The following is a 25,770-nucleotide window of genomic DNA, read 5'->3' on the forward strand; positions in this document are numbered from 1 at the left end:
TGGGGGTGGGGGGGGTGGGGGGGGTGGGGTGGGGGTAGGAGAGCAGGCTCCTAGAGATAAGCAAGACTTGTTGAGTAACCAGAGCTACTCTGGCTAGGAGCTTTTTTAGGGAAAGCCTGGCATTGGAGCTGTGTGTGTATGTGTGTGTTTTGGGTCTTAAAAAAAAATGGAACTTCTTTTCTTTCCCACCAAGTCCGAGTCAATGGAAGAAAAACCTCAAAATCTCAGGGAGGCAGGGTGGGGGTTGGGGGGCTGGGGAGAGGCTGGCATTCAGAGAGTCCCAACCCCGCCAGTGTTCTCCCCAGCAATGGACTCTTTTCCTTCATCCCACAAGAACCACTTGGTCCCTCTCCCACTGCCCAACCTGGACCCTGGAGAAGGAAGTCCTGTGCGGCGCTCTGTCCCCACCCCCAGCTGCCTCTTCCAGCTGTAGTCCTCCCTTCCTGGCAGCCCTCACTCTCAGCTCTCACCCACTCCCACTCCCCCCACGAGAATCAGGCCACTGCTTCCTGGATTATCCTAAAAGCTTCTGAGGCCGGGAGGACTTGGCAGCATCCTGCCTGTTCTCCCAGCTCCCTCTCTGGCTCTCACTGTCGCCTCCTCTATAAAGCCCGGCTCTCCCGTCACCCCCCTTGCCCATCCTTGCTGCTGCCAGCTCTGGGCTCCATGGACAGGTAAGAAAGGCTCTTCCCTGTCTAGCATAGGGGACCCTCGGGAAGGAGACCAGGTCTCTTCTGAAAGAGATGAGTCTAGAAAACTTCTTTCTCAGTTGAAGAAGGGGGATAAAAGGGAGATCTGTGGAGGAGGAAGGCCCAACAAGGATCCCTGGGAGGTCTTCTTCGGAATGGGTTGGGCTGAGATCTGGGCAAGATGTGGGGCAGGGGACTTCAATTTGAAAGAAAGTATGGGTGGATATTAGTAAACATACAGGGTACACACACGCACACACACCGACGTTCTAAGGTGCTCATCCTTTAGACTAAAAACAGATAAACAGATGATAGAGGCTAGTGATACTGGCATTTATGAAAAAAAAAATCAGTACCCAACACACTGCTTGGTCCTAGTGGTCTCTCAGGTCTGTTAAAGAAGTGAAGAATAAACTACATTATCTGACCCATGTTTCCAGGAATCTGAGAGTGTTAACAGAGACAGGAAAAAGTGCTGGTGGCCTGGGTCACCAGCTTGAAGTTTGGGAGACATGAAGTTGGGAGTGAGGAGTAAGAAATAGTGAGCTACTAGGAACCCAGGAATTAGGAGGTAAGGTCTAGCCTGCTCTGCCTCTAACTTGCTGTGTGATTTTGAGTTTTGTGTCTCCCTGTTGAGGGGTTCAGTTTTCCTATCAGTACTTGCATCTGATCATTTTTATTGTTAGAACAATTCTGTTGTTGTCATTTGAGACAAGTTTCATGAAGTGCAGGCTGGCCTTAAATTTACTATATAGCTAAGGATGACCTTGAATTCCTGAGCCCTGTCCCTATTTCCTCAGAGCTGGGATTCCAGGTGTTCATCACCACACCCAGTTTTATTAGGTGCTGGGGACTGAACCCAGGGCTTCATTCATGCTAAGCAAATACTCTACCGACCGAGCTCCCTCACAGTGACAATGTGGGGTCTGGAAAGGAACACCTGTGTGGCATGGGATTTGTTCCAGTAATCCAAGATAGATCAATTCGCCCTATCAGACACAAGATGTAGGTGGCTTGGACCTAGAGGTCTGTTAAAATGTCATTCCCAGCCGGGCGGTAGTGGTGCATGCCTTTCATCCCAGTACTTGGGAGGCAGAGACAGGCAGATCTCTGTGAGTTTGGGGCCAGCCTGGTCTACAGAGTGAGTTCCAGGACAGGCTCCAAAGCTACAGAGAAACCCTGTCTTGGAAAAAAAAAAATGTTGAACTCCCAGGGCCATCCCTCCTGTCACAGCGAAGCCAGACAGAATAGCAGGGAGAATGTGGGTTTTGGAGCCTTACCTATCTGGACTCAGTTTCCTCTTTTATCAGTTAACATCTCTGTAATCTTGGGCAGGTCATTTAGCTTCTTTGATCCCTGGCTTCCTCATCTGTACAATGGGAATGATAGTAATAATTACTTTGTTGCATGCTCATGAGAATTAGAGGTCCCTGTGGGGAGGAAGTACCTGGAGTACACATAGTGGGTGCTCAATACAGAATTGCTGCCTCTGACGAGCATGCCAGTCAAGGAGGCCGCGACAGGCACAAAGCGAACCACTTACTGTGAAAGAAGTTTGAGGTGAGGCCTGGCAAGTACAAGAGACAGAGACTTGGAAAAATCTGTCTTTGAGAGAATGAAAGGAAGGAATAGAAGCAGACGGTGTCCTGAGGACATCTCGATGTGTGTGACAGGCAATTCAGGCTTGAGTCAGGAGAGGACACAGGCTATGGTGACCTCCTGAGCAGTCAAGTCAATATTAGATCACAACCGTCATTTGGTAGGAGAACTCACCTAGCAAGTGGGAAAAGGAACAAGTTGGAAGCAGAGGAATGAGGTCCAGGTTGTCTGAAGGAAAGAGAGGTAGCTAGGCAGGGCAGAGAGGCAGAATGGCCGTGTGGTCCTGGAGAAGCTTCCCTACAGCTGAATTGGGCCACAAAGCAGTTGCAGGGTCTTTGCTCCAGGATGGGACAGTGTTAAGAGGAACCTGGAGTGGGGGTTTCTGCCATTCTTTTTCTAGCTGCTTTCCAAGAAACAATGGTCAGCACTTGAAATAAGGCAGTCTGCCACCTATAAATGGATGCGGGGACTTAGACCGACTTTAACTCTAGCTCCTGCCTGTGTGGCTGGAATAACAGCCGATCAGTGGTTCTCAGCCTTCCTAAGGCTTTGATTCTTTAAGACAGTTCCTCATGATGTGGTGATCCTCAACCATACGTTATTTCGTTGCCCCTTCATAACTGTAATTTCACTACTGTTATGAGTCGGAATGTAAATATATGATGTTCGGGATATCTGATATGCAACCCACCAAAAGGGTGGAGACCCAGAGCTTGGGAACCATTGCTGTAGCAGATGCACTGACTCCAGATGGCTGGGGATACTGGAATACCAGGGTCTAACCAGTCTTGTTCCAGGAGCTATATCCACCCAAGTCAGGTTCTGCTCCCTGAGTAAGGAACCCCTAACTCGGCTCTGGAGGTAACTGTGAACTGAGAATGCAAACCCCACCAGTTAGGATTTGGAGGTTGATTGAATGGACAAACTGTATTGATTAAAAAGTGTGAATTTGGACCCAAACGGCCAAAGGGATTCTTAAGAATTTTTGTTATGTAACCCTAAGGGCAGGGAAGAGGGAAGAACAGTAGGTCCAGGCTGGTCACCAAACTCTACCTTATATGTCTTCTGCTTCCTAATACCCTCCAGGTCCACTGAGGAAACCAGAGGCGTAGAATAACATAGTCCTTGAGGGTCAGTGTAAAAGATGTACCGCTGGGGCCAGGATTTATGTTTGTGACCTTCTAGTCCAAAGATCTTTCTGAATGTACTTTAATCTGCACGTGTTTCTGGAACCAACTTATTCTAAAAGGATTAACGGTTATTCTGTTTCTAGCAGGGGCATCACGGAATTTGCTCTTTTAGACGCGATTTACTTATGCCCCAGAAACCCTCCCAGCTTGTACCCAGGTTGTCCAGGTGAAGGACTCCAGTTTTAGAAGTGACAAAGGTGTTCAAATAGCGAAAGCACTGACCACTAGGGAGACACGTGCGTGCACTGACCTTCAGAAGGCTCATGGATTCAGTTAAGCTGAATACTTCAGCGTGTCTCAAACGGGAACGGACAAATTAGTCGGAGTGAAATGAGGATTGAAAGCCGGGCGTGGTCCTTAACACCCGTGATTCTAGAATTTGCGAGGTTGAGCCAGGGAGATTGCTGCAGAGTCGAGGCCAACATAAGCAATCAAGTGATTTCCCAGCCAGCCTGGGATACAGAGTGAGACCAAGCTATAAAAAAAAAAGAAAGAAAGAAAGAGAGAGAGAGAGAGAGAGAGAGAGAGAGAGAGAAAGAAAGAAAGAGAAAGAAAGAAAGAAAGAAAGAAAGAAAGAAAGAAAGAAAGAAAGAGAAAGAAGAGTCCATAATGGCGAGATTAAATCAGTCTAAATGACAGAACTCTGGGAAATTGATGTTAAAGAGTGCATAGAGAAAGTTAGACCCGGTAAGGAAAGAGACAACGAAAATCGCTCAGAAATTCTGTGTCAGAAAGGGTCACCTAGGGAGGTCACAGCGCGCGAGCTTCGGAGGTGGCAGGGACGGCACATGAGCCACTTTTAGCCAGGCCATCAGGGCAGAGAATTGGGGATACTGTGGTGCCCACCTGAGCTCGAAGTAGGGATGTCAGGATTTCCACCAATTCGGATCTTGAGAGTTTTGTTTAGTGGCGCGGTGGACGCCCTGAAAACGTACCAGAATGTGGCTTTGCGTACCCACGTTTATTTCCTCCAAGGAATCCCAGACCTTTCTCTAAACTTAAGATACTCAGCCGAGACTCGGAAAGAGCGGGTGGCAAAAAGACTCGCTCAATCCGTGGCTGAAATGTGCCTTTCCCGGGCCATTCAGGTGCCAGCCCAACCCTCAGATCCAAGTGCGCGGCAGCAACCCCGCGTACAGGCTGAGCAACCGGGACCGTGAAGAAGGCGGCGGACTTACGTAGTGGACTTCGATGGCGCCAAGCTTGCCGCCTAAGGGAAGGTGGAGAGAGTACACTGAGAGGATCTGGGGGCCAGTGAGAACCGGAGACTGGGGAAGACAGTGAGAGGATGCTCATCACCCAAAAAGCCAGTGGCCAGATAGAAGGGTAGGGTCTCAGGAAAGCGGAGGGGAAAGTTCGGCGCATGGTGGTGGTGGAGGGAGGGCAGCGGTGTAGCCAAAATACACTTCTCTCTTGGTCTAGGCCTGGGGGTGGGCCGGGCAAAAACTTGGTCTTCAAGTCTCCTTTTCACTCAGTTCTAGCACTGCGAGGCCAGGACGCGGGGTCAAAAGCACTGGTAGCCACACGCGTCCTAAGGAAGTCTCGATAGCTCTCCCAGGACTCTCGGTCCTTCGTCCCATCCCGGGTCTGAGCCGTGTCCCCCGCCGGACTGAACCAGCTCTGGATCAGATTTCCATGGGATCGGACACGGTCTCTGAACATAGGAAAAACTTTCCAACTTAGGGCCTTAACTCAGGGAGTGGTGAGGACCTGGGAGGAGTGAGGGAGAGGGAGGGAAATGGCCTGGTTAGCCATCCTTCCCGCCCGCCCCCTCCTCGCGCGGGGCTGGGCCTCGCCTCCAGCCGAGCCAGCAAGGGTTAAAGGCGGCCGCAGGTGAGGTGGGCGGGGCCGCGGGTTGGGGGAAAAAGGAGCGCAGGGGAGAGGATGAAGGCAGAGAGCGCGGTGAGTCACGGGCGGAGCTGGCCTCCCTCACTCGCTTACTCGCTCACCGGTCCACCCGCCCTCCACCCTCCCGCCGGCTCTCACCGCCTCCACCGCCGCCGATCGCCGGCTCTGATCGCGACCCCAGTTTGCCCTCGGCTCCTGTCCCACGCCGCTGAGAGCCGGCCAGCGCGCAGGGCCCATGAGCGCCCGTCTGTAGCGCGCCAGCCTGCGGTGCCCCGAGCCCGAGCGCAACCGCCAGGTAGGAAGGAGTCCGGGTCCGCGCGGCCAGGGACGCGCGCGGCGGAGATCCGAGGGGAAAGATGCTCGGAACACATGGCAGCCTGCGCTGGCCTCATGGGGAGGGTGGTCGTAAAGGATCCGAGGAACCTCAGACGGAGGAAAAACCGGGAGGACGGGAGGGACTGGAGGGACTGGAGGGACCAAGGGAGTTTGGGAACTGGGGAAACTGGAGCAACTGGGACAACCGGAGTATTGGAACTTTGAAAACCGTGTTTGAACGAAAGTCCCTACTGGGACTGGGAATCGGGAAAGGCAGACGATCCACGGGACTTAAAGACGTCTGTTTCTACCCTCTTTTTCGGACTGGGGAGCCTATGTGTTCGCTCTGCTTTCCTTTAGTGCAGCCTCGATTGCAGGCCATTGCATTCTGGGCCTGTGCTCAAGCTCTCTGTCCAGAGAGGCCCCTCGCAGCAAGGGTCATCTTAGCCTTCCCATCCTCCCCCATCCCCCCCCCCGACCCTGGGGCAATTCCCAGGCGCCAAAAGCTATTAGGGTCCCAGGCCTCACTGCTCCAGTCCAACCCCTTCTGGGCTGCCCCGCCCCGGCCTAAGGCTCCATTCCTGCAGCTTCACCCTGTTCCTTTCTTGTGGTAAGGCTGCCTGAGCCAGAGTAGGCACCTGGGTCCTCCTCTTCCTTGCCTCTCCCAGACTATCAATGCTACCGCCCTGATCCCAAAGGCGGGAGGTTAGTAGGGTCAGCTGAGCCCCGCTTCGGGAAGGCTCTAAATCATTGCTTTCTTCCACACCAGCCCACAGAGAGGCAAGATTCCAAAGCTCTAGAGAGAGATGGAGAGAAGACTGGGACCTTCAGGTCATAGATTTGTGGTGGAGAAAACGGTGGAGGTTTTAAGGTTTCTTTAATTTTTTTGTTTTGTTTTAAACGGTCTCTGAGCCCAGGCTGAGCTCAGATGTTTCTGTCTTAGCCTCCGGAGTGCTGGCATTATTTATTAGATGGTCCCCACACTGCTTAGAGGCTTCTCTTTTCCTTCTCTTCTCCTCCTTTCTCCCTCTCCCTCATCCCTTCCCTCTCTCCCTTCTTTTGCCGTATAGCCCAGGCTGGCCTGGGACTCTGCATTCTTCTGCTTCGATTTCCTGAGTGTTTAGACGGAAGGCTTGCATCACCACACCCGGGCCAGATCTCTAGGCTTCTGCTGGGCCTTAGGTTTCTACTGCTTTAAGAAAGGGAACTGGTTCCCAGAGGTACTGAGCAGTGAATGCTTGTTGATTGAATGATTAAATGGGCACCTTAATCTAGTTGTTGCTCCAAGTTCTGCTTTCTTCGATAAGAGCAGGCTCAGAACGGTAACTCTCAACATCAGAGTACTATAAGGGGCTTCTACAAGTTCTCCAGTGCTCTCCCTTGGCTTCTGGGATAAAGGATGCCCATCTCTTCCAAACTCTGATGCTGCCTTCTGTAAGGGAAGGAGTATTTTTGTGAGTTTCTAACAAGCTGTTCTCTGGGTGATCTCTTTCTCTGGTAAGGGAAGGAGTAGATGTTGAGTTAGGGAATGGGTTTGGTGGGCAGAGTCAACCAAGCCGGGGACTGTATAGAGAAATTGAATGCTATTCCACATCATCACAGCAGGTCTTGTGAGATTGGCTTTGGCAAAAAGCTCAGGACCTGTTCTGGACTTTCTGAAGGGCAAATCACCTCAAGCAGCCAGAAGCATACCCCTGCCCTATCTGGGTTCAGAGTTAGCCTGGGGCTAAGATGAATCTAGATCAATCATTTAGGTTGGCAGCAGGTCTGCAGGGGAAATGTCCAGGCAGCTACACAGAGATGGTTCTGGCGGTCGGGACCAGCCCAACTCCAGGAGGAGCTGAGTCCTAAGGGCGGGGACACTTAGAGGAAAGGCCTTTCTGTGCCCCGACCTAAACTTTCACATTCTTACTCCTTCCTAGCATTCCCAGGTTCAAACTGATTTGTCTCCACCCAGAGGCACGCCACCGTTTTCCTCCTAGGGGCTCGGAAGGAGAGCTTTGCTAGGAAGAATCTGGGTTAGGGAAAGTAAGCAGGTCTCCTTCTTTACTAATGTCTCATCTTTGCCTCCTCTAGGTCCCACCTGAGGTGCCCTTGACCGTCCCTGCCCTCACCCCACCCCGGATCCCGGCAATGCTAACCGCTGTCTGTGGCTCTCTGGGCAGCCAGCACACCGACGCGCCTCACGCATCACCGCCGCGCCTCGATCTGCAGCCTCTCCAGACGTACCAGGGTCACACGAGCCCTGAGGTCGGGGACTACCCCTCCCCGCTGCAGCCCGCAGAGCTGCAGAGCCTCCCGCTGGGCCCGGAGGTGGACTTCTCACAGGGCTATGAGTTGCCAGGGGCCTCCTCGCGGGTAACCTGCGAGGACCTGGAAAGTGACAGTCCCTTGGCTCCGGGACCCTTTTCCAAACTCCTGCAGCCGGACATGTCACATCATTACGAATCGTGGTTCCGGCCAACTCACCCAGGCACGGAGGATGGCTCGTGGTGGGACCTACATCCCGGCACTAGCTGGATGGACCTCCCCCACACTCAAGGAGCGCTGACCTCACCTGGCCACCCGGGGGCGCTTCAGCCTGGTTTGGGAGGTTACGTCGGAGACCATCAGCTCTGTGCTCCGCCGCCCCATCCGCACCCGCACCACCTCCTCCCAGCCGCGGGTGGGCAGCACCTCCTAGGGCCACCCGACGGGGCTAAGGCCTTGGAAGCGGCGGCGCCAGAGTCCCAAGGGCTGGATTCCAGTCTGGATGCGGCGGCCCGACCCAAAGGCTCCCGGCGGTCTGTGCCCCGCAGCTCTGGGCAGACCGTGTGTCGCTGCCCCAACTGCCTGGAGGCGGAGCGACTCGGGGCTCCGTGCGGGCCCGATGGGGGCAAGAAGAAGCATTTGCACAACTGCCACATCCCAGGCTGCGGGAAAGCCTACGCCAAGACGTCGCATCTGAAGGCGCACCTGCGGTGGCACAGCGGCGACCGTCCCTTCGTGTGCAACTGGCTTTTCTGTGGCAAGCGCTTCACGCGCTCCGACGAGCTGCAGCGCCACCTTCAGACCCACACCGGGACCAAGAAGTTCCCCTGTGCGGTCTGCAGCCGAGTCTTCATGCGCAGCGACCACCTGGCCAAGCACATGAAAACCCACGAGAGCTCCAAAGAGGAGGCTGCGGCGGCGGCCCAGGGCGAGGCCAAGGCGGGAGGCACGGTGGAGCCACCCGGGAGCAAAGGCAAACGGGAGGCCGAAGGCAGCTCGGCGCCCTCCAACTGAGCCTCCGTGGATGTCTCATCCCTGCCCATCTTTTTAGGGGGTGCGGCCTGAGGAAGAGGGGAAGGTGGTTATTTATTGATGGTGAGGGGACAGGGAGAAGGGCGCTAGGGTTTTTTGTTTTTTAGTTTCTGGGGCTAGAAGGGAGGCTATTTGAGTGTTTAGGCTGCCAGGAGCTGACGTGCCCCTCGCTTCTTTTCTTTCTCACTATTTCACCCTCCCCTGAGTTGCTGAAGCGTTAGGATGGCGCACTCCTACCGTGTGGAGGGATTGGCTAGTAGAAATATCACGTCCCAGGAGCTGAAGGGAAGAGAGACTGGCTTGGGGCGTTGGGGGTAGCTGTCTGGACACGTCTTTAGCTCCTGGGAACCCGGACATAAAAGCACCTCGGAGCCGCCCTAAGGCCTAGGTCCCTTTCATCCCCCTGCTAACGCTTCTCCCTCTAAAGTTTCCAGAGAGAGGGCAGAGATGAGGTAGGGGAGCCTGGGGTGGCTCCTCTTACGGGGCTGTCTATCTAACTTGGAGGGTTGTTTCAACAGAACAAACCCCCTTCAACGAATTCCTTATAAACCCTTCTGATTCAGTCTACGAGAGTCAGGGAAGGCACAGCCTCGTAGCCAGAGCTGTGAGCTGGAGGTCGGAGTTACATGGGGAGAGGGATCCAGCAGGGAGGTCCTCTTACAAAATTGGAAGAAGTTTGACATGGGGGAGGAGGGCGGGGAATGAAAGAACTAACCGCTTCTTTTTCCAACTCGAATTCAATCCTTAACTCTTAGACCTTTTAAAAAGAACTCAAATTCAGTAGTTCCCATTCTCCACCCAATACCCTGGGTAGTTTTCTAAAGTCAGCCACCAGCACCAACTCCAGAGTTGGCATGGACTCCCCTACCCCACCCCACCCTCAGGTCCCTATCCTTAGCTTTCTCGGTGGGGATGGAAGGGAGAGGGGTCCTTTGACTGTTCGGGGTTGTCCTAGCAGAGGGATTACAGTGAGGACACTGCCCCTGTCTGGACTCCCCTGTCCCTCTCTTTAGCTTTAGTTTGACCCTTTCATATTCCCTCCACTATTATAGAGTCCTCCCCTCCCCCCTCCGTGGGAATTCTCCTTCCATATGAAGAGTTCTCCCCTAGAAGGGACTCTAGGAAGCTGTTTCTTTGTCCCTTTCTTAGATGCTAGAGATACATTAGGGTTTTGATCACAGGGTGGGGAGGGTAGATTTCTGCCTGGCAGACCACAGGACCCTGGGGCTGGAGGCACACTCAGGTTTGAGGCCGAGGCCTTGAGTCCCTCCGACCTCTCTCTTGCTTTCTTCTCTCCACCCAGAACCCTCTGCAGGGAATAGCTGTGTGTTGATTTTTAAGTTATAAGCAATGGGTATTTTATTTAATAATTTTAGGGTGTGAGTGTGTATGTGTGTGTTGTCTGTACCTGTATGTATGTATGTGTTTCTCTACTGAGCCTGGGGTCTCCTGAGACCCCATCTTGTAAACCCCGTCCAAGGTCTGGGGCCTAGACCCACAGTATCTCTTCCTCCATTGGGGATGCTGGAGCCCAGTCCAAGGACTGGGAACTGTATGGGAAGTAGGGGCTGGGATCTGGGTAGGAATATGTGTTTGTGTAGAAAGAGCTCCTCCTAAAAGGGACAGGGTGACGCCCTGTGGGATGTAGGGGCCTGAGGTAGTTTAAGAATAAGGTTCTTTCTGTGTTCTCCCTCTTTTCCTCACCTCCTGCTAACCTAAGCCAGAGGTCCACTTTCTTACAAAGAGGACCGAGAGCGAGAGGAAAGCTGGCCATGCCTGCAGGTAGCCTGGCTAGGTAGGCACAGAGGGGGAGAAAGAAGGGCACCGTGGGTGTGGGATGCTCTCTCCTCCACCCATCGAAACCAGCCACCCTCTCCCTGTGCTACCAAGACAACCTTTTCCAGTGACCATTCTTAGGGGAACTCCTACATGGGTGTGGGGGGCATGCATGGTCCCCCTTACAGACGCTCTGAACCCTAAGATCTGCAGGCGGGGCTTTGGATAGTTTTTGTCTGCCCTGCTCTTTATCAGCCTAGGTTTCTCAGCTGCCTGCCCTTCTAGGCAGCCCCCCTAGAGGAAAATGTAGGATTTTTTTTTCTTTTACTGCTGTGAACCCACTTGGGGGGTGGGGAGGAGGAGGCAGAAACAGCCTGTGTTTTTTATGCAACAATAAAGTCATCAACCAACCACACTCTTGCTTTGTTTGTCTCCCAGCTCAGCCTCCTTTATTATTATTTTTTTTTGACTCTGTCCCTCCACAGGGGGGATTGGGCAGGGGGATCCTTGGGCAAGCATCACCTCTATTCAATCGGCTGGGTCAGAGCTTGGATCTGAACCTATACTGAAGGCGATAAGGAGAGAAAGGCTGCTTCCGGATCCATAGTCTCTGGTACTCATCTGTGGAGAGGAGCAGTTTCAGGATGTTTCCATATTCTACTTACAACTTGTTCCTCCCCGAGGTCCCCTCCCTTCCCAGTCATAACCGGCCGCCCGACTTGCCCCACCCCCATGGGAGCATGCGTGTCAGCCGGTCCCTCTGGCTGTGAGTGAGATGGGGTGACTGACAGCGATTTCTTCACCCAGGGTGATCCCTATCAGAGACAAGGCGATGAAAGGCAGCCAGGATATCTGATGGGCATCTGCCCAGCTGGAAAGTATGAGGGGAAGGTTGCTGCTACTACTCAAAGCGAGAAACCTGCCGGGGTTGCGCAACCGCAGTGTGCACAGGCGCACCCTCACGGGACTGGCTGTCTTCAGAGAGACTAGAGATGCCCACTCATAGCTGGTATCCAATTCAGAGTGAAAGCCTCATGATTGCAGAGACCTGGTGTTTGGAAGGTGATAGGGGATCAGCTTTTGTTTTGGCTTCCTGCCTCCGTAGGACAAGGTTGGTCATTGCGCCCTGTCACCTTCCCTACATACCTTTTGTTTATATTTTTTTTTCTCCAAATGTATTGTTTTCCCTCGTGGGAGTCCCAGCCCCTACAACCCGTAACCCAATTTCTCTAGTCAAATCTGATTCTCAGATTGGCCCATCCTATCACAAGTCTGAGTGATCTGCGGGCCTCAGAGTTGAAGGGGACCCTGGAAGAGGACATCAGGATAATTTGGGGGCTGTGGAGAAAGCCAGACTGGTTGGGGGTGGGCACCTGCTTCCATCTGTTACAGGATTTAGCAACTCAGAGCCTGTTTACCTGTGACCTCCTGCCTGAGGCACTCCTGCGGGGCACCTCTTTTGTCTTCCTGGTTCTGGGGGAATTAGACCCCAGAAACCTGGTGAGTCCCCTCTTTTTCCCCCATAACTGCCCCCAGGGGCAGGAGGGCAGCTGTAGGGCCGGCTGGGCTTGTCTGGGCAGGGCCAGGGCCCTCCCTCTTCCCCTTGCAACTCCTCCAGCTGACCTGCATTCTTAGCAGGGGCCTTTGGTGGGGCTCTGATGCATGCTTGATCCTCTGCAATGCTGCCTGGCTGGCCTGGGCCCCCTGAAGAAACCCAGGGTCACCTATGACCCCTCAGAAGTGGCACCGCAGAAGGATTGTAGTGGAGAGGCTGAAAGGGAGGGAGGGAAATCATCCCGTCTGGATTGAGCCTCTGAGTCTTCTCCTATCCAGAGAAGTGGCGGGTGAATGCAGTCAAAAGTAGAAACGTGACAGGAAGCGGCCCTGGAACGCAGCCTGGGGTTGCTTGAAGTCCGCAGCTTCCACCTCCTCCAGCTCTTCCAGCTGCCTCCTTCTTCTTCGGCCCGTCCCGCCCCCCAGCGGACAACTGGGGAAGTGCAGAAGAGGAACCTGTCTTCTCCGCAGGGCGCCTCGAATGCCTGTGGGCAGTTACAGCCTTGAGCAACTTCGCACCCCTCCTCCAAGACGTACGGAAGCAGCTTTTACAACCCCCAACAATCCTTTACTGCCTAATGGATAATACCAGCAATGTAAATTTAAAAAGAATATTAGGAGCAAAACCAAAGAACTGTTAGAACTAATCAAATAAAAAAGTCACAGAATACAGTCTACAGAATAATAAATATTTCTTTTTCAAAAAAATTTTTAATGTGGCTTTTAATCCTAGCTCTTGACCAGGCGGATCTCTGAGTTCAAGGTTGTCTGATCTCCAACGCGAGTTCCAGGACAGCCAGGACAACACAGAGAAACCCTGCCTCGGAATAATAATAATAATAAGTGTGAATGTTTTGCCTGCACACCACATGAAGACAGTGCCCTTAGAGACTAGAAGAGGGCACCAAAACCCTGAAACTGGAGCTATAGATAATTGTGGTAGCTGAAGAATAGGAAAAATCTCAGCCGCATCCTCATTTGAATTCCAAAGATATATTCCTAGTGAGGCAGAATGGGCAAACAAGAGCTATAAGGATCGAGCCCGGCGGTGGTGGCGCACGCCTTTAATCCCAGCACTCAGGAGGCAGAGGCAGGTGGATTTCTGTGGGTTCGAGGCCAGCCTGGTCTACAACAGCTAGTTCCAGGACAGGAACCAAAGCTACAGAGAAACCTTGTCTCAAAAAACAAACAAACAAAAAAATTGATTAAAGTAATCACACACAACTCACACACACTATCTCTCTCTCTCTCCTATGTTTATGTATTGCAAGAATTAAGATTGTTGAAATATTACAAACTCCATGTAACCCCTAGAAGTAATTCCTTGAGGTCATATGAGCATAATTTATAAGATGCATTTTCTTGTTGGTGGTGTATTTTTCTTCTTTCTTTCTTTCTTTCTTTCTTTCTTTCTTTCTTTCTTTCTTTCTTTCTTTCTTTTTAATTTTTTCCCCAGGGTTCTCTGTAGCTTTGGAGCCTGTCCTGGAACTAGTTGTTGTTCCTTTGGAAACTACAGCTCCCAGACTCCTCCTGGATTACGAATACCTGCGCACGCGGGCGTGCTCAGGTGCAGGTCATTTCTCCCAGATAACCTTGCACTTCCCGTTAAAAAGCGAGCTTCCACGAGGTCTCGCTCTCTCTGGCCCTTTACCCTTGTGTGTCTCACACACCCATCCCTTATCGTGTCCCCCTCCCCCCCATTAAAGTGCACCCACGTGGGAGCCGTGTGTCTTGTCTCCTCCTTTTGCGCGTGTCTCGTCTATCCTGTGTTCGTCTACACACCCCACCGGCCGTTTTTAAACGAATAATACTAGTTCTTGTAGACCAGGCCGCCCTCAAACTCACAGAGATCCACCTGCCTCTGCCTCCCAAGTGCTGGGATTAAAGGCGTGCACCACCACTACCCGGCCGAGATGCATTTTCTTCTGGATACAGAGATGATACATAGAGGAAAAATGAACTGAAAACCTGAAATATTTGAGGTCGGAATCCAGCTTCACACCACTGTATGTCCCTCTTAACCCAAATTTCTCCATTGCTATTTCATTTTCACTGCATGTACAAGGTAGAAATATCGTATTTTTGAAATAGAAATTTCTAAATTTCCTTCCAAGTGTTGTGCACTTATGGGGCTGCACAGAACTTGGGTTTTTGGAGGCAGGAGCGTTCTGTGTATGTGACATGAGACACACAGGACACATGGGGGCAGGGAGATGGCTCAGCCAGGAAGGGTTCAAACAATGAAGCACCTGCCCTGCAAGCACCAGGGCCTGGGTTCCATCCTGAGTGCTGCATGCGCTCACAATCCCAGTCCTGGGGAGGTGGAGACGGGAGAGCCCTGGGCTTCCCGGCCAGACAGTGTAGCAGAATCAAAGCTTCAGGTTTAATCAGAGGTCCTGTCTCAGAAAGCAAAATGGAGAGCAACCAAGGAAAACACCCATGCTGACCTCTAGTGTGCACAAGCATGCACACACATGTGCATGTACACTGCACACGTGGACACACACAAATAGTCTCCCAAAGTCGAACAGTAAAATATATTAAAGACAACGGCAACAAGGTGGGCCGCTCCTGAGGCAGACATCTAGAACTGAAAATAAATGAGTGCGTTCTGAACCTGAGTTTGGTTCCCACCACCCATGCCAGGTGGCGCACAACCCCCTGAGATTCCAGTTTCAAGAGGGAGAGAACAGTCTTTTCTGGCTTCCTCGGGCGCGTGCCCTCCCGTACACATAATCCACACACACACACACACACACACACACACACACACACACACACCACAATTACAAAACTAAAAGTGCTGTGTGTAAGGATGTTTGTCAAAGTGGAATTACAGACAGCTATGAACCACGGTGTGGGTGCTGGAAATCAAACCCAGGGCCTCTGCAAGAGCAGCCAGTGCCCTTAAGTGCTGAGTTATCTCTCTAGCCTCTAAAAATAATTTTTTATTTATTTATTTATTTATTTATTTATTTATTTATTTATTTATTTATTAAGTATACAGTATTCTGTCTGCGTGTATGCCTGCAGGCCAGAAGAGGGCACCAGATCTCATTACAGATGGTTATGAGCCACCATGTGGTTGCTGGAAATTGAACTCAGGACCTTTGGAAGAGCAGGCAATGCTCTTAACCTCTGAGCCATCTCTCAGCCCCTAAAAATAATTTTTTAAAAAAATTGGTAAAATTAATGCTCCAGTAACCTAAGATATTCCTAGGCATCCTGTCTTGTGCTGTGCATTTTACTGGGATTGAGTCTTGGGAATTCAAGTCAGGATGCAGGCAGCTAAAGTTCTCCCTTCATTTCCAGAATCCCCAGTAGCGTTGGCTATTTTATGAATACTCTCTTTTCACTCAGCCTTCTTTTCTCCTTCAGCTCCACCTCCTAATAGTGACTCTCTCTGATAAGACTGAATGGGAAGTCCTGGACACCCAGGCAGGATTAGGAAGGCCACTTAGTTCCAAGAAGTAGTGCTAGCTAGCGCGCACCCTCGTGGGAAACGTTGGGATTGCAGGTGTTCGGTTTCGGCCCCGCCTCCGGGGACAAAGGCCTTCCAGGTCACCGGGGAACCTGGGTCCAGAGGAGCAGTTTTGACCCGAAGCGGAGGCGGTGGTTCCCGGAACCGAGTTTGAGGGTCTTGAAAGCAGAACGGGTGAGAGGTGGAGGTACTGAAGATTTGGAAGGGGTTGTACGGAAGAGGAGCGCTAATGTGGGCATGCGCAGGAGCGTGGGATTCTTACAGTGCCTTAAAGTGCCTGGAAGGGCTAGGTTTCCAAGCGGGACGGTCCTAGCTTGCAGAGTCTGCGTTGTCTGCTGACTCTAAGCCGAGTGCACAGTTAGTGCACAGCGTGCTCTGAGTGTGCACACAGTGCTGTTGTCCCGGAGCGACTGGCACGGATTCTGTGCCCCACCGGTGGCCAGGATTGTGGAGAGGTGGCGTTGGAGGGGCATAATCATTCCCGCCTCTTCGCAGATGGCCTGGTCGAGCCCTGACGCCCCTTGTTCCTGCGACTGCTTTGTCTCTGTGCCCCCTGCCTCTGCCATTCCAGCTGTGATCTTTGCAAAGAACTCGGACCGCCCCCGAGATGAGGTGCAGGAGGTGGTGTTTATACCCGCAGGCACTCACACCCCTGGGAGCCGGCTCCAGGTGGGTTAGGACTTAAAAGGAGCTGGGAGGTTTAGACCTTGTTCCAAGACCTTCCTTTTCGTGTACCTGGGACATTGGCAGAAAAGAGTATGGACTTCAAGTCCACCAACCTGAACCTTGAGTCTAGTTAGCCTCTGCTAACTCAGTTTACTCATGTGTGACCTGAGCACAAGACCTTTCTTAAGGCCATTATATAAAGTGGTCGACAGAGTGCCAGGGCAATGCAGGTTCTAGATTTTTTTTTTCTTTCTGTGAGTTCTTCTCTTCTTTACCTCCAGTGCACCTACATCGAGGTGGAACAGGTGTTGAAGACACATGCTGTGATTCTGAGCCGCCCTTCTTGGCTGTGGGGGGCTGAGATGGGAGCCAACGAACACGGGGTCTGCATTGGCAACGAAGCAGTGTGGACCAAAGAGCCTGTTGGGGAGGGGGAAGCCCTTCTGGGTATGGATCTACTCAGGTACAGACCCGTTCTTCATGCCCACTCTCTCCCCTAACACTCGGGTTCATTGGGCTTGCATCTCTGTTAACCTCGTCCTGTGGCCTCTCTAAGAAGCTGTGTGCACCTTTCTTTCTTTCTTTCTTTCTTTCTTTCTTTCTTTCTTTCTTTCTTTCTTTCTTTCCCTTCCTTCCTTCCTTCCTTCCTTCCTTCCTTCCTTCCTTCCTTCCTTCCTTTCTTTCTTTCTTTCTTCCTCCTCATTCTCCTTCTTTCTTCTTATTTGATTTTTCAAGACAGGGTTTCTCTGTGTAACAGCCCTGTCTGTCCTGGCACTTTCTCTGTAGACCAGGCTGACCTTGACCTCAGAGATCCTGCTTTGGTCTCCCAAGTGCAGGATTAAAGGCCTGGGCCACCAAGCCTGATAAAGAGCCTCCTTTGGCCCAGAGTGATTTAATATTTTTTTCAGTACTATTTTTGTTAACTGAAATCTCTCATAGAGTTCTGATTCATAGAAACTGATAAAGGTGGGGCAGCTCAGACTGAGGAGGAGTTTGGGCAGTTCTTCCTTGGAAACGGTGTTCCAGACCTTTCCGTGGAACTCTCACTTTAAAGCTTGGAAACCGCTGGCGTGTGGCTTTTCATTTTTTTTTTTTCTTGCTTGTTTTGTTTTGGTTTTTGAGACTTCCTATTGTATCCCTGACTGACCTAGAATTTACTGGGTAGACCGGGCTGTCCCTGAACGCAGAGAGATCCACCGGCCTCTGCTTCCCAAGTGCTGGGGTTACAGGTGTGTGCCGCCACATCTGGGGTTACAGGTATTGCCGCCACATCCGGCTGATTTTTCATTTTGTTTTGATATTTTTGTCTGTTTTGAAATACAAGGAGTCTGGAATTGAACTTCTGATCCTCCTGCCTCCACCTCTTTGTTGGGATCACAGGTGGGTGCCGAATGCCATTGTTGCTGCAGGGCTTGCCGTGCCACATGGGCTGCTCATCAAACCTCTCTGGGTCATCTCTGTCCTCTGACCTCTCCGACAGGCTGGCTTTGGAGCGGAGCAGTACTGCCCAGGAAGCTGTGCGCGTGATTGCAGGCTTGCTGGACCGCTATGGGCAGGGGGGCAGCTGCCGGGAGGACCCTGTGCCCTTCTGCTATCACAACACCTTCCTACTGGCTGACCGGACAGAGGCGTGGGTGCTGGAGACAGCCGGGAAGCTGTGGGCTGCTCAGCGGATCCAGGGTAGGAGTCTAGAGTAGAGCCTGCCTCCGAGGGGGAGCCTAGACCTCCCCAGGTACCGCCCTCCGTTTCTGGAGGCTTCCACTTTTGTCCTCCCTGACGGCCTTGGGCGGTGACACCCTGGGAAACTGGAAATGAACCCACTTAGGAACTCTTCCTGGCCAGATGCTCCCATGCTTCAGTCTGCCCTTTCCAGAGCCTTCCTGGACCTCTCATATGCAAGCAACTGACACTTTGACATCTTGTCCCTCCCTATGACTTAGCTCTGACTGATCTGTCTCATCACTGTAGGTCCCTTGAGGGCAGGTTGTGCTTCTTAAAACCGTAATCTAAGCACCTCCCCCAGGATTTGGCATACAGCGGGTGCTCCATGTTAGATGAATAAACCCCTCTTCTTCCACAGGAGGCGCCCGGAACATTTCTAACCAGCTGAGCATTGGCACAGACATCTCAGCAGAACACCCAGAGCTCCGAAGCCACGCCAAGGCCCAGGGTTGGTGGACTGGACAGGGCACCTTCGACTTTGCAGAGGTCTTCTCCCTGACCCAGCAACCTGTGCGGATGGAAGCTGCCAAGGCCCGCTTCCGGGCTGGGCGTGAGCTGCTGCAGCAACGGCAAGGTCTGTGGGTGGTGGGCAAGGGGGGCCACGGCACCCTAGCTGGGAATGTCTCTCACACTCTCCTTTGCAGGGAGTATCACGGCAGAGGTGATGATGGACATTCTCAGGAACAAGGAAAGTGGCATCTGCATGGACTCTGGAGGCTTCCGCACCACCGCCAGTATGGTGTCGGTCCTGCCCCGGGATCCCACAAAGCCCTGTGTCCATTTCCTCACTGCCACACCAGACCCATCCAGGTGAGGATGAAGAGGACACACTGGCCAGGGGACATGGCAGGACATGTGCCCTGCTGCTACTTCAGCCCTTCCATCTGTGTCTCATTAGGTCAGTATTCAAACCTTTCATCTTTGAAACAGGGGTGGCCCAGGCCCCCCAGGTGCTGTCCCCCACTTTTGGAGCCCAGGACCCTGTTCGGATCCTCCCCCGATTCCAGACGCAGGTGGATCGGAGGCACTTGCTCTATCGTGGACACCAGGCAGCCCTGGGGCTGATGGAGGAGGGGCAGGTAGGAAATACCTTCCAGATAGTCTGGACTGGTAAAGGGCAGAGCTGGGGACAGGTGGGGTCTTCAGCTAGTCTCGGGTTTCTCCTGCATGGAGGAGGGGGAGTCCACATTCCTCACCTCTGCCTTTCCTGGCAGGATCAGGGAAAACGTGTCCGGCAAAAGCAACAGAGTTTGGAGCTGGAGGGCCTGGAGGCTCTCAGAAAACTACTAACTGGTGAACAGACCCTGCCTCCCCACGGGCTGAGTGGCCTCTTCCAAGCCTTTGTGGAGAAGGAGCACCAGGCCTATGCTTAAGCGTACAGCCCCTCTTGGCCTGCTGGGTGTAGGAGTTTTGGGGCCAGCTGCCCTGAGCCGTGGGGGTGGGGGTCACAGTCATCCCCTTCACACCGCTCGTCCAGGTTCTGGGTGGCTGGTACACCTTTGGCTTAATAAATATGTTTTATTTCCTTATTCAGTGAATCGAATCTCGGGTCTATTGGGGAGAGATGAGCCAGGGCAAGGGCAGTTCCCAGAAGACTGGTTGCTGGAGCTGTGGTGCCAAGCCATAACCTCTGATGATGGGTGTGATGGGACCTAATTCATGCATGTTTGCATGAAGACCCAAAATGCCTCATGAGAGCTGGCTGCTATTTGGGGACACCATGTGACATGAAAAGCAAGGGTTTAGTCCTTAGCATCGACTGCATGGTGGCATGTCTTTAATCCAACTACTCAGGAGGCAGAAGCAAGTGGATTTCTGTGAGTTCCAGGCCAGCCAGGATTACACAGTGAGACCCTATCTTAAAAACAAAACAAGAAGCTGGCGCACACCTTTAATCCTAGCACTCGGGAGGCAGAAGCAGGTGGATCTCTGTGAGTTTGAGGCCAACCTGGTCTACAAGAGCTAGTTCCAGGACAGACCCCAAAGCTACAAAGAAACACTGTCTGTCTAGGGCTGGAGAGATGGCTCAGCGGTCAAGAGCACTGACTGCTCTTCCCGAGGACCCAGGTTCAATTCCCAGCACCCACATGGCAGCTCACAACTGTCTGAAAATCCAGTTCCAGGGGATCTTATACCTTCACACCAATGCACATAAAATAAAGTTAAATAAACCATAAAAAGATTTAAAAAAAAAAAAAAAAGAAACACTGTCTCAAAAAACCAAAACCAAAACCCCAAAACCAAAACAAAACAAAACACCACAAAGCTTTGTGAGGTGATCTCCACTTCTTGCCCACTAGAGGAGCAGCAAGCCCACTGGGAACCCAGCCCTCTTGGTCCTTCTTGAAAGGTTAAGCTGCTTTTGGGGGTTGTGTTTTTGACATCTGGTTTTCGTTCCTTTCCTTGACTTACTCCACGTGACATGGAAAGCATTCTAAGCCCTAAGATGCTTTATTGGAAGCTGGGGCTCCTGCCACTAGTGAGGGAAGGGCCCGGGAAGGAGGGCAAGTGCACAGAGGCTGTGCGCTACTTGGTGTTTCTTCTGGGTATAGTTTTTGTCTTACTGGGGGCTGCAGCCAGAGAGGTCTTGGCTGTGGCTGTGGCTGCTGGCGCCTTCTTCCTCGCCCGGACAGAGCTTTTGTGACTCCTGGGCACTGGTTTCGTGGTAGAAGAGGTGGTCTCGGTTGAGGAGGCGGCCTTAGGGGCCAACTCTTTCTTGGGCTGCACAGTAACAGCAGGGCTGCCGTCCCCAGCCATGGGCACTGCCGGCAGGATTGGCAGGTCAGTGAGGACAGGCTGAGTCTCCATCCTGGACAAGTGCTCTGCCAGGACCTCCTGCTGCCTTCGCTCCCGATGCTGCTTCAGTTCCTGCTCCAAGTCCTTGAAGAACCCTGGGGGAGGAAAAGCAGAGCCCTGAGCTCGGCAGGAGGGCCTTGGGCTCAGGTATGTCTTTGGTCAACCTCCTGGCATTCCTAGTAGAAAAAGTATCAGGCTGGCGCTGGGAAGAGATGGGACCCTGCATCCTCGGATTAGATCCTGCCAATTCCAGACAGAGGAGGCCATAGACACTCACTCCGTCATGAGTAGCAGGTGGCCCTGTGGCTGATGGAAAGTGAGCAAGTAACCCCTGAGCCACGCTGGGCAGATGTCGCCTTCCACTGTCCTGACTGGCACTCGGGAACATGAAGGGCCTGGAGTAGTGGCGACTGCAGAGCTGGAGAGATCATGGCAGACCTAGCTTTCTAGGACAGTGCCGGTGCCATTACCCCTCTCCTAGGGCAATGCGAGCCTGGGGAGGCCACAAGCCTGGAAATAATCACCTCGCTCTGTGCAGAACGGGCCATTCAGCTCCGGAAATTCCTCCTCCTCATCCGAGGATTTATCCTCTTCATCGGAGGTCCAGCGCTCAATTATAGGCTGCTTGTCCAGGTCCAAGAGCAGTGGCAGGGCTTCTATCACCGTCTTCCTGTAAGGCGGAAGGAGCAGAGGTCACCCACGTGGTCATGCGTGGTGTAGAGCCTGGGACGATACAGTGACTTGTGCTTCAGTGCCCATACCTGGGTGGGTATGACCCCGAGACTAGGGGATGGACCTGGGGTCAACCCAAAGAGCAAAAGGCTTGTGAGGTGCTGGATAGAAAGGGACAGATCAGTGTAGGGGCAGAGGGCCCAGGGGATACATGAAGGAGGCAGGTGGAGAGTGGCTTCCCTGAGGAGCAGTGGGCGGGGCTCATCTAGCACTTCTTTACCCCTACCCTCCTCACCTGTAGCCATCCTGGGTGGTGCAGGGGTTTCCACACAGGTTGAGGATGAGAAGGCTCTGGGGGAACTCGTCTGTGCAGTAGAAAGAAAGAGCTCATGCCCGCTCTGCCACCCCCCCACCACCACCACCAGGGAGAGAAGCAAAACCACAAGGAGCTTGGAGCCAAGAGGAGGAAGGACGCCACTTGGGACCCACTCCATGAGCCAGGGCATGCGTGGCGCTCCTACCTAGCTTTAGGACCTCTATCAGGTTCTCAGAAAGGTCCAGAAACTGGAGGTACTGGAGGTCAAGGAGGTTTTCCACCTGCCTGATTTGGTTTCCTGCCAGAGACAGGAAGCTGCAGGGGAAGAGGGAGGAAAGACTGCTGGAGGAGGGAGGGCTCCCCTGTGTAGGCAGCTGGCCGACAAGTGGGGGCACAGGGTGGGGTGAGGAGAGCAGAGCCAGCCGTCTCAGCTGACAGAGAGCCAGGCTTGGAGAGCCCCCAGACAGTTCTAGGGGAGTAGCCGGTTTCTCACCACCCAACGCCTTACTCCTTTGCTGTCTCGGTGCCACATACCGCAGGGAGGTGATGCATGCCAGGTTCTCAATCCGCTGGATCTTATTCTGTGGGATGAAACCAAGGTGGGGTTCCATTTCTCTACTGCCACCAAGGAGGCCTCTTCCATTTCTCTACTGGCCACTTGATTTCCTTCTCTTGAGTCTCCTCTAGTCCTTTGGTTCTGCTCATTGGACTAGCTCCAAGTTCACCCATTAGCCACTGACCAGAGAAAAGAAATCACCTTCCCCAGGTAATGGCATCTAGCCACGGTCAGGCTAAGTGGTCATTCTCAAAGCGGAGTGGCTGCAGCTGAGACTAGGCATGGTCTTAGGGCTTCATCCCCTTAAAAGGATTCCCCACCCAGCTAACCTTAAACTTGTTTTCCCCACCTTGGCTCACAGGTTTTGCATAGAACTTGAAGGGCTTTGGCTCTGTTCATCATAGGAAAAGCTGAAGATGACCCAGCCACCCCTGCACAGCCTCCCAAACATCTGGGGGACATAGGATACAGGAAAATCTTTTTTATCAAAACAGTAAATGAGCACTTATTTGAACATTTTTTTATTATTTGAACATTTTTAATGATGCTTATTTATTTGCATGCGTGTGTGTGTGTGTGTGTGTGTGTGTGTGTGTGTGAGAGAGAGAGAGAGAGAGAGAGAGAGAGAGAGAGAGAGAGAGAGAGAGAGAGAGAGNAGAGAGAGAGAGAGAGAGAGAGAGAGAGAGAGAGAGAGAGAGAATGTGGAACTTCTTATGTAGCCCAGGCTGACCTCAGTCTTGAGATCCTTCCACTTTAGCCTCTTGAGTACTCAAGAGTGGTGACTCCAGCATGTTCAGGAGCTCTTGGTGGGGTTGGGGTAGGAAATTTTGGTTTGTTTGGGGTGTTTGTTTGTTTGTTTGTTTTTCAAAACAGGGTTTCACTGTGTAGCCCTGGCTGTCCTGGAACTTGCTTTGTAGACCAGGCTGGCCTTGAACTCACAGAGATCCGCCTGCCTCTGCCTTCCAAGTGCTGGAATTAATGGCATATGCCACCACCACTGGGTCAGAAATAAGTCTTTCAATTCAGGATGATTCCTGATTCCTTTGGAAATGTTCCACTCACCTAACACCAGAAATGCAAAGATATAAACCGTTCAGCAGTTTTCAAACACACTAGGGAGAGGACAGGAGGCATGGGAGCAAGACTTTACCAATTGCAGGTAGAGGCTGTGAATATTCCGGAGGCCCTCTAAATTGCTGATTGTGGTAATCCCTTCCCGATCCAGGCGGACAGTCTCGAGTTCATCAAGAGTGTGAAACCTGGAGGAGAGTGAGCAAAATAGTGCACTAGGGGGGTCACACCTGCGGCCTGCTAGTGAGTGGTGGGAGGGAGGTAAGAGGAGAAGAAATGTCTCAAGGAAAGGAAGGGAGCTGAATGGTTTTGATGCTATGCCAAGAACAGCTTCTTGACCCAGATAGTGATGTCTAGGTCATGAGACTGGCTGGTCTCAGACACACGGTTCTGTATTGGTGGAACTGAGAAAGAGCGAGCAAAAGCTGACGAAGGGCCCTCTGGATAAAGGGGGCGGGGGTGACTGCTCACGGTTCCTGGAGATTCGGAACAAGAGAAGCCTTCCTTGGTCAGTTTGGATGGCAGAGGTAGGGTGGGGATAGACGCAGAAATACTCTCATATCTTCTAGAAGACTCTTCCTCACTCCGTTTTGAGTCACCCATGGAGGGAAGCCACTTGTTCCATCCGTCCATTCATCAATTCTCACTGAGCACCCTCCAGATAATAGCTATGGCCAAGTGGATGCCAGAGGCAGGTACAAGAAATGGAAGTGGGCCAGACAGAGGTGGCTCACATCTTTAATTCCAGCACTCGGGAGGCAGAGGCAGGCAGTCTCTGTTAAATCCGAGGCCAGCCTGGTCTACAGAGCGGGTCTCAGGACAGGCTTCAAAGACTATACAGAGAAAACCTGTCTCAAAAAAAACAAAAACAAAATAATGAATTGTATTTTAACTGAGTGGTGGTGGTGCACACGCCTTTAATCCCAGCACTTGGAAGGCAGGCAGATCTCAGTGAGTTCCAGGACAGCCTGGTCTACAGAGTGAGTTCCAGGACAGCCATGACTGTTACACAGAAAAATCCTGTCTTGGCGGGGGGATGGCAAAAAGAAATGAAAGTGGGCACCAACTCCAGAGTGGAGGAATCAGGAATCAGGACCGGCTTCCTAGAGGTGGTAGGCAATGGAAGAGGGATGAGGACAAGGCATTTCAGGCAGAACAAATAGTACATGTGTGTATTAATTCAGCCTGTCTTGAACTTGAATGTTTCTGGGAATCCTTTGTGTACTGGAAGATGCAGATACTAACTCAGTAGGTTTGAGATGGGTATCTTTTTTTTCTTTCTCTTAAAGCCAGGGCTTCATGTAGCCCAGGGTGGCTTCAGACTCACTATGTAGCTGAGGAGGATGGTCTTGAACTTCTGATCTTCTTGCCTCTACTTCTTGAGTGCTGAGATTACATGAAAGCCACTTTTTAAAAAATAATCACTGTCTTTTTAAAAAATATATATATACACACATACAGTATTCTGTCTGCATATACCTCTATAGGCCAGAAGAGGGCGTCTTACCTCATTATAGATGGTTGTGAGCCACCATGTGGTTGCTGGGAATTGAACTCAGGACCTCTGAAGGAGCAGCCAGTGCTCTTAACCTCTGAGCCATCTCCTCAGCCCTGAAAGCTGGTTTTATGTGGTGCTTAGCACTCTGTCAAGTGAGCTAATCCCCTCCCCCGGTGGTGAGTCTTCATTTCTGACAAGAAACCAGGTGATGTCAAGCTGCTTCCACTTCTGAGTAACAAGGTGCAAAAACGTGGTGTGAGAAATTGCACACTTAGGTGTGGCTGGAAATATTTCGGTTCATGCTGTTTGGATTTTATTCTGGATATAGTAGGTTGCGGAGGAAGCTTCATACCAGGGAGTAACTAGATCTATAATTTATAACGATCAATTGGGCAATAAGAGTGCGGGGAGGCCGGACTGAGAACTGAACGGAGAATTTCTGAGTTTGTGAGAGCATTCTCCAAGGCAGCTGAGGATAATGAAAAAAGAACCATCCTAAGGAAGGAAAAATCATACAGAGAAACCCTGTCTCGAAAAAACAAAACAAAACAAAACAAAACAAAACAAAAAAAAAGAGGGCTGGAAAGATGGCTCAGAGGTTAAGAGCACTTGACTGTTTTTCCAGAGGTCCTGAGTTCTTTTCCCAGCAACCACATGGTAGCTCACAACCATCTGTAATGAGATCTGGTGCCCTCTTCTGGTCTGCAGGCAGAACACTGTATACATAATAAATCTTAAA

General features: G+C 51.9%; 3 protein-coding genes across 12 annotated transcripts in view; 2 read left to right on the forward strand and 1 right to left on the reverse strand.

Annotated features, from left to right (window-relative positions):
- The first annotated feature begins 5,356 nt into the window (after window positions 1-5,356).
- On the forward strand, window positions 5,357-11,104 carry Sp6 (Sp6 transcription factor). Its single transcript, XM_050157207.1, has 2 exons — window positions 5,357-5,621; window positions 7,718-11,104. Exon 2 carries the CDS (start codon window positions 7,775-7,777, stop codon window positions 8,903-8,905), a length of 1,131 nt encoding a protein of 376 aa, XP_050013164.1. The 5' UTR covers window positions 5,357-5,621; window positions 7,718-7,774; the 3' UTR covers window positions 8,906-11,104.
- A 4,645-nt stretch (window positions 11,105-15,749) lies between these two features.
- Window positions 15,750-19,651, forward strand: Scrn2 (secernin 2). Its single transcript, XM_050156699.1, has 8 exons — window positions 15,750-15,908; window positions 16,230-16,403; window positions 16,682-16,863; window positions 17,881-18,080; window positions 18,481-18,696; window positions 18,767-18,932; window positions 19,021-19,201; window positions 19,337-19,651. Exons 2-8 carry the CDS (start codon window positions 16,230-16,232, stop codon window positions 19,493-19,495), a joined length of 1,278 nt encoding a protein of 425 aa, XP_050012656.1. The 5' UTR covers window positions 15,750-15,908; the 3' UTR covers window positions 19,496-19,651.
- An 89-nt stretch (window positions 19,652-19,740) lies between these two features.
- Lrrc46 (leucine rich repeat containing 46) overlaps window positions 19,741-25,770 on the reverse strand; it is a 12,205-nt gene continuing 6,175 nt past the window's right edge. For 9 of the 10 annotated variants that reach the window (XM_050156694.1, XM_050156688.1, XM_050156690.1 and 6 more), the window contains 5 exons: window positions 23,613-23,721; window positions 22,112-22,487; window positions 21,886-21,955; window positions 21,443-21,588; window positions 19,741-21,013 (listed from right to left, as the gene is read on the reverse strand). In XM_050156694.1, the coding sequence (XP_050012651.1) occupies window positions 20,649-21,013; window positions 21,443-21,588; window positions 21,886-21,955; window positions 22,112-22,487; window positions 23,613-23,721 (1,066 nt within the window). In that variant the 3' untranslated portion in view covers window positions 19,741-20,648. The remainder of the gene's footprint in view (window positions 21,014-21,442; window positions 21,589-21,885; window positions 21,956-22,111; window positions 22,488-23,612; window positions 23,722-25,770) is intronic. The other variant, XM_050156697.1, reaches the window with a different exon arrangement.

The sequence above is a fragment of the Alexandromys fortis genome, unplaced genomic scaffold (genome assembly GCF_014885135.2).
Source record: "Alexandromys fortis isolate MF-2015 unplaced genomic scaffold, M_Fortis_MF-2015_v1.1 scaffold_31, whole genome shotgun sequence".
NCBI lineage: Eukaryota > Metazoa > Chordata > Mammalia > Rodentia > Cricetidae > Alexandromys > Alexandromys fortis.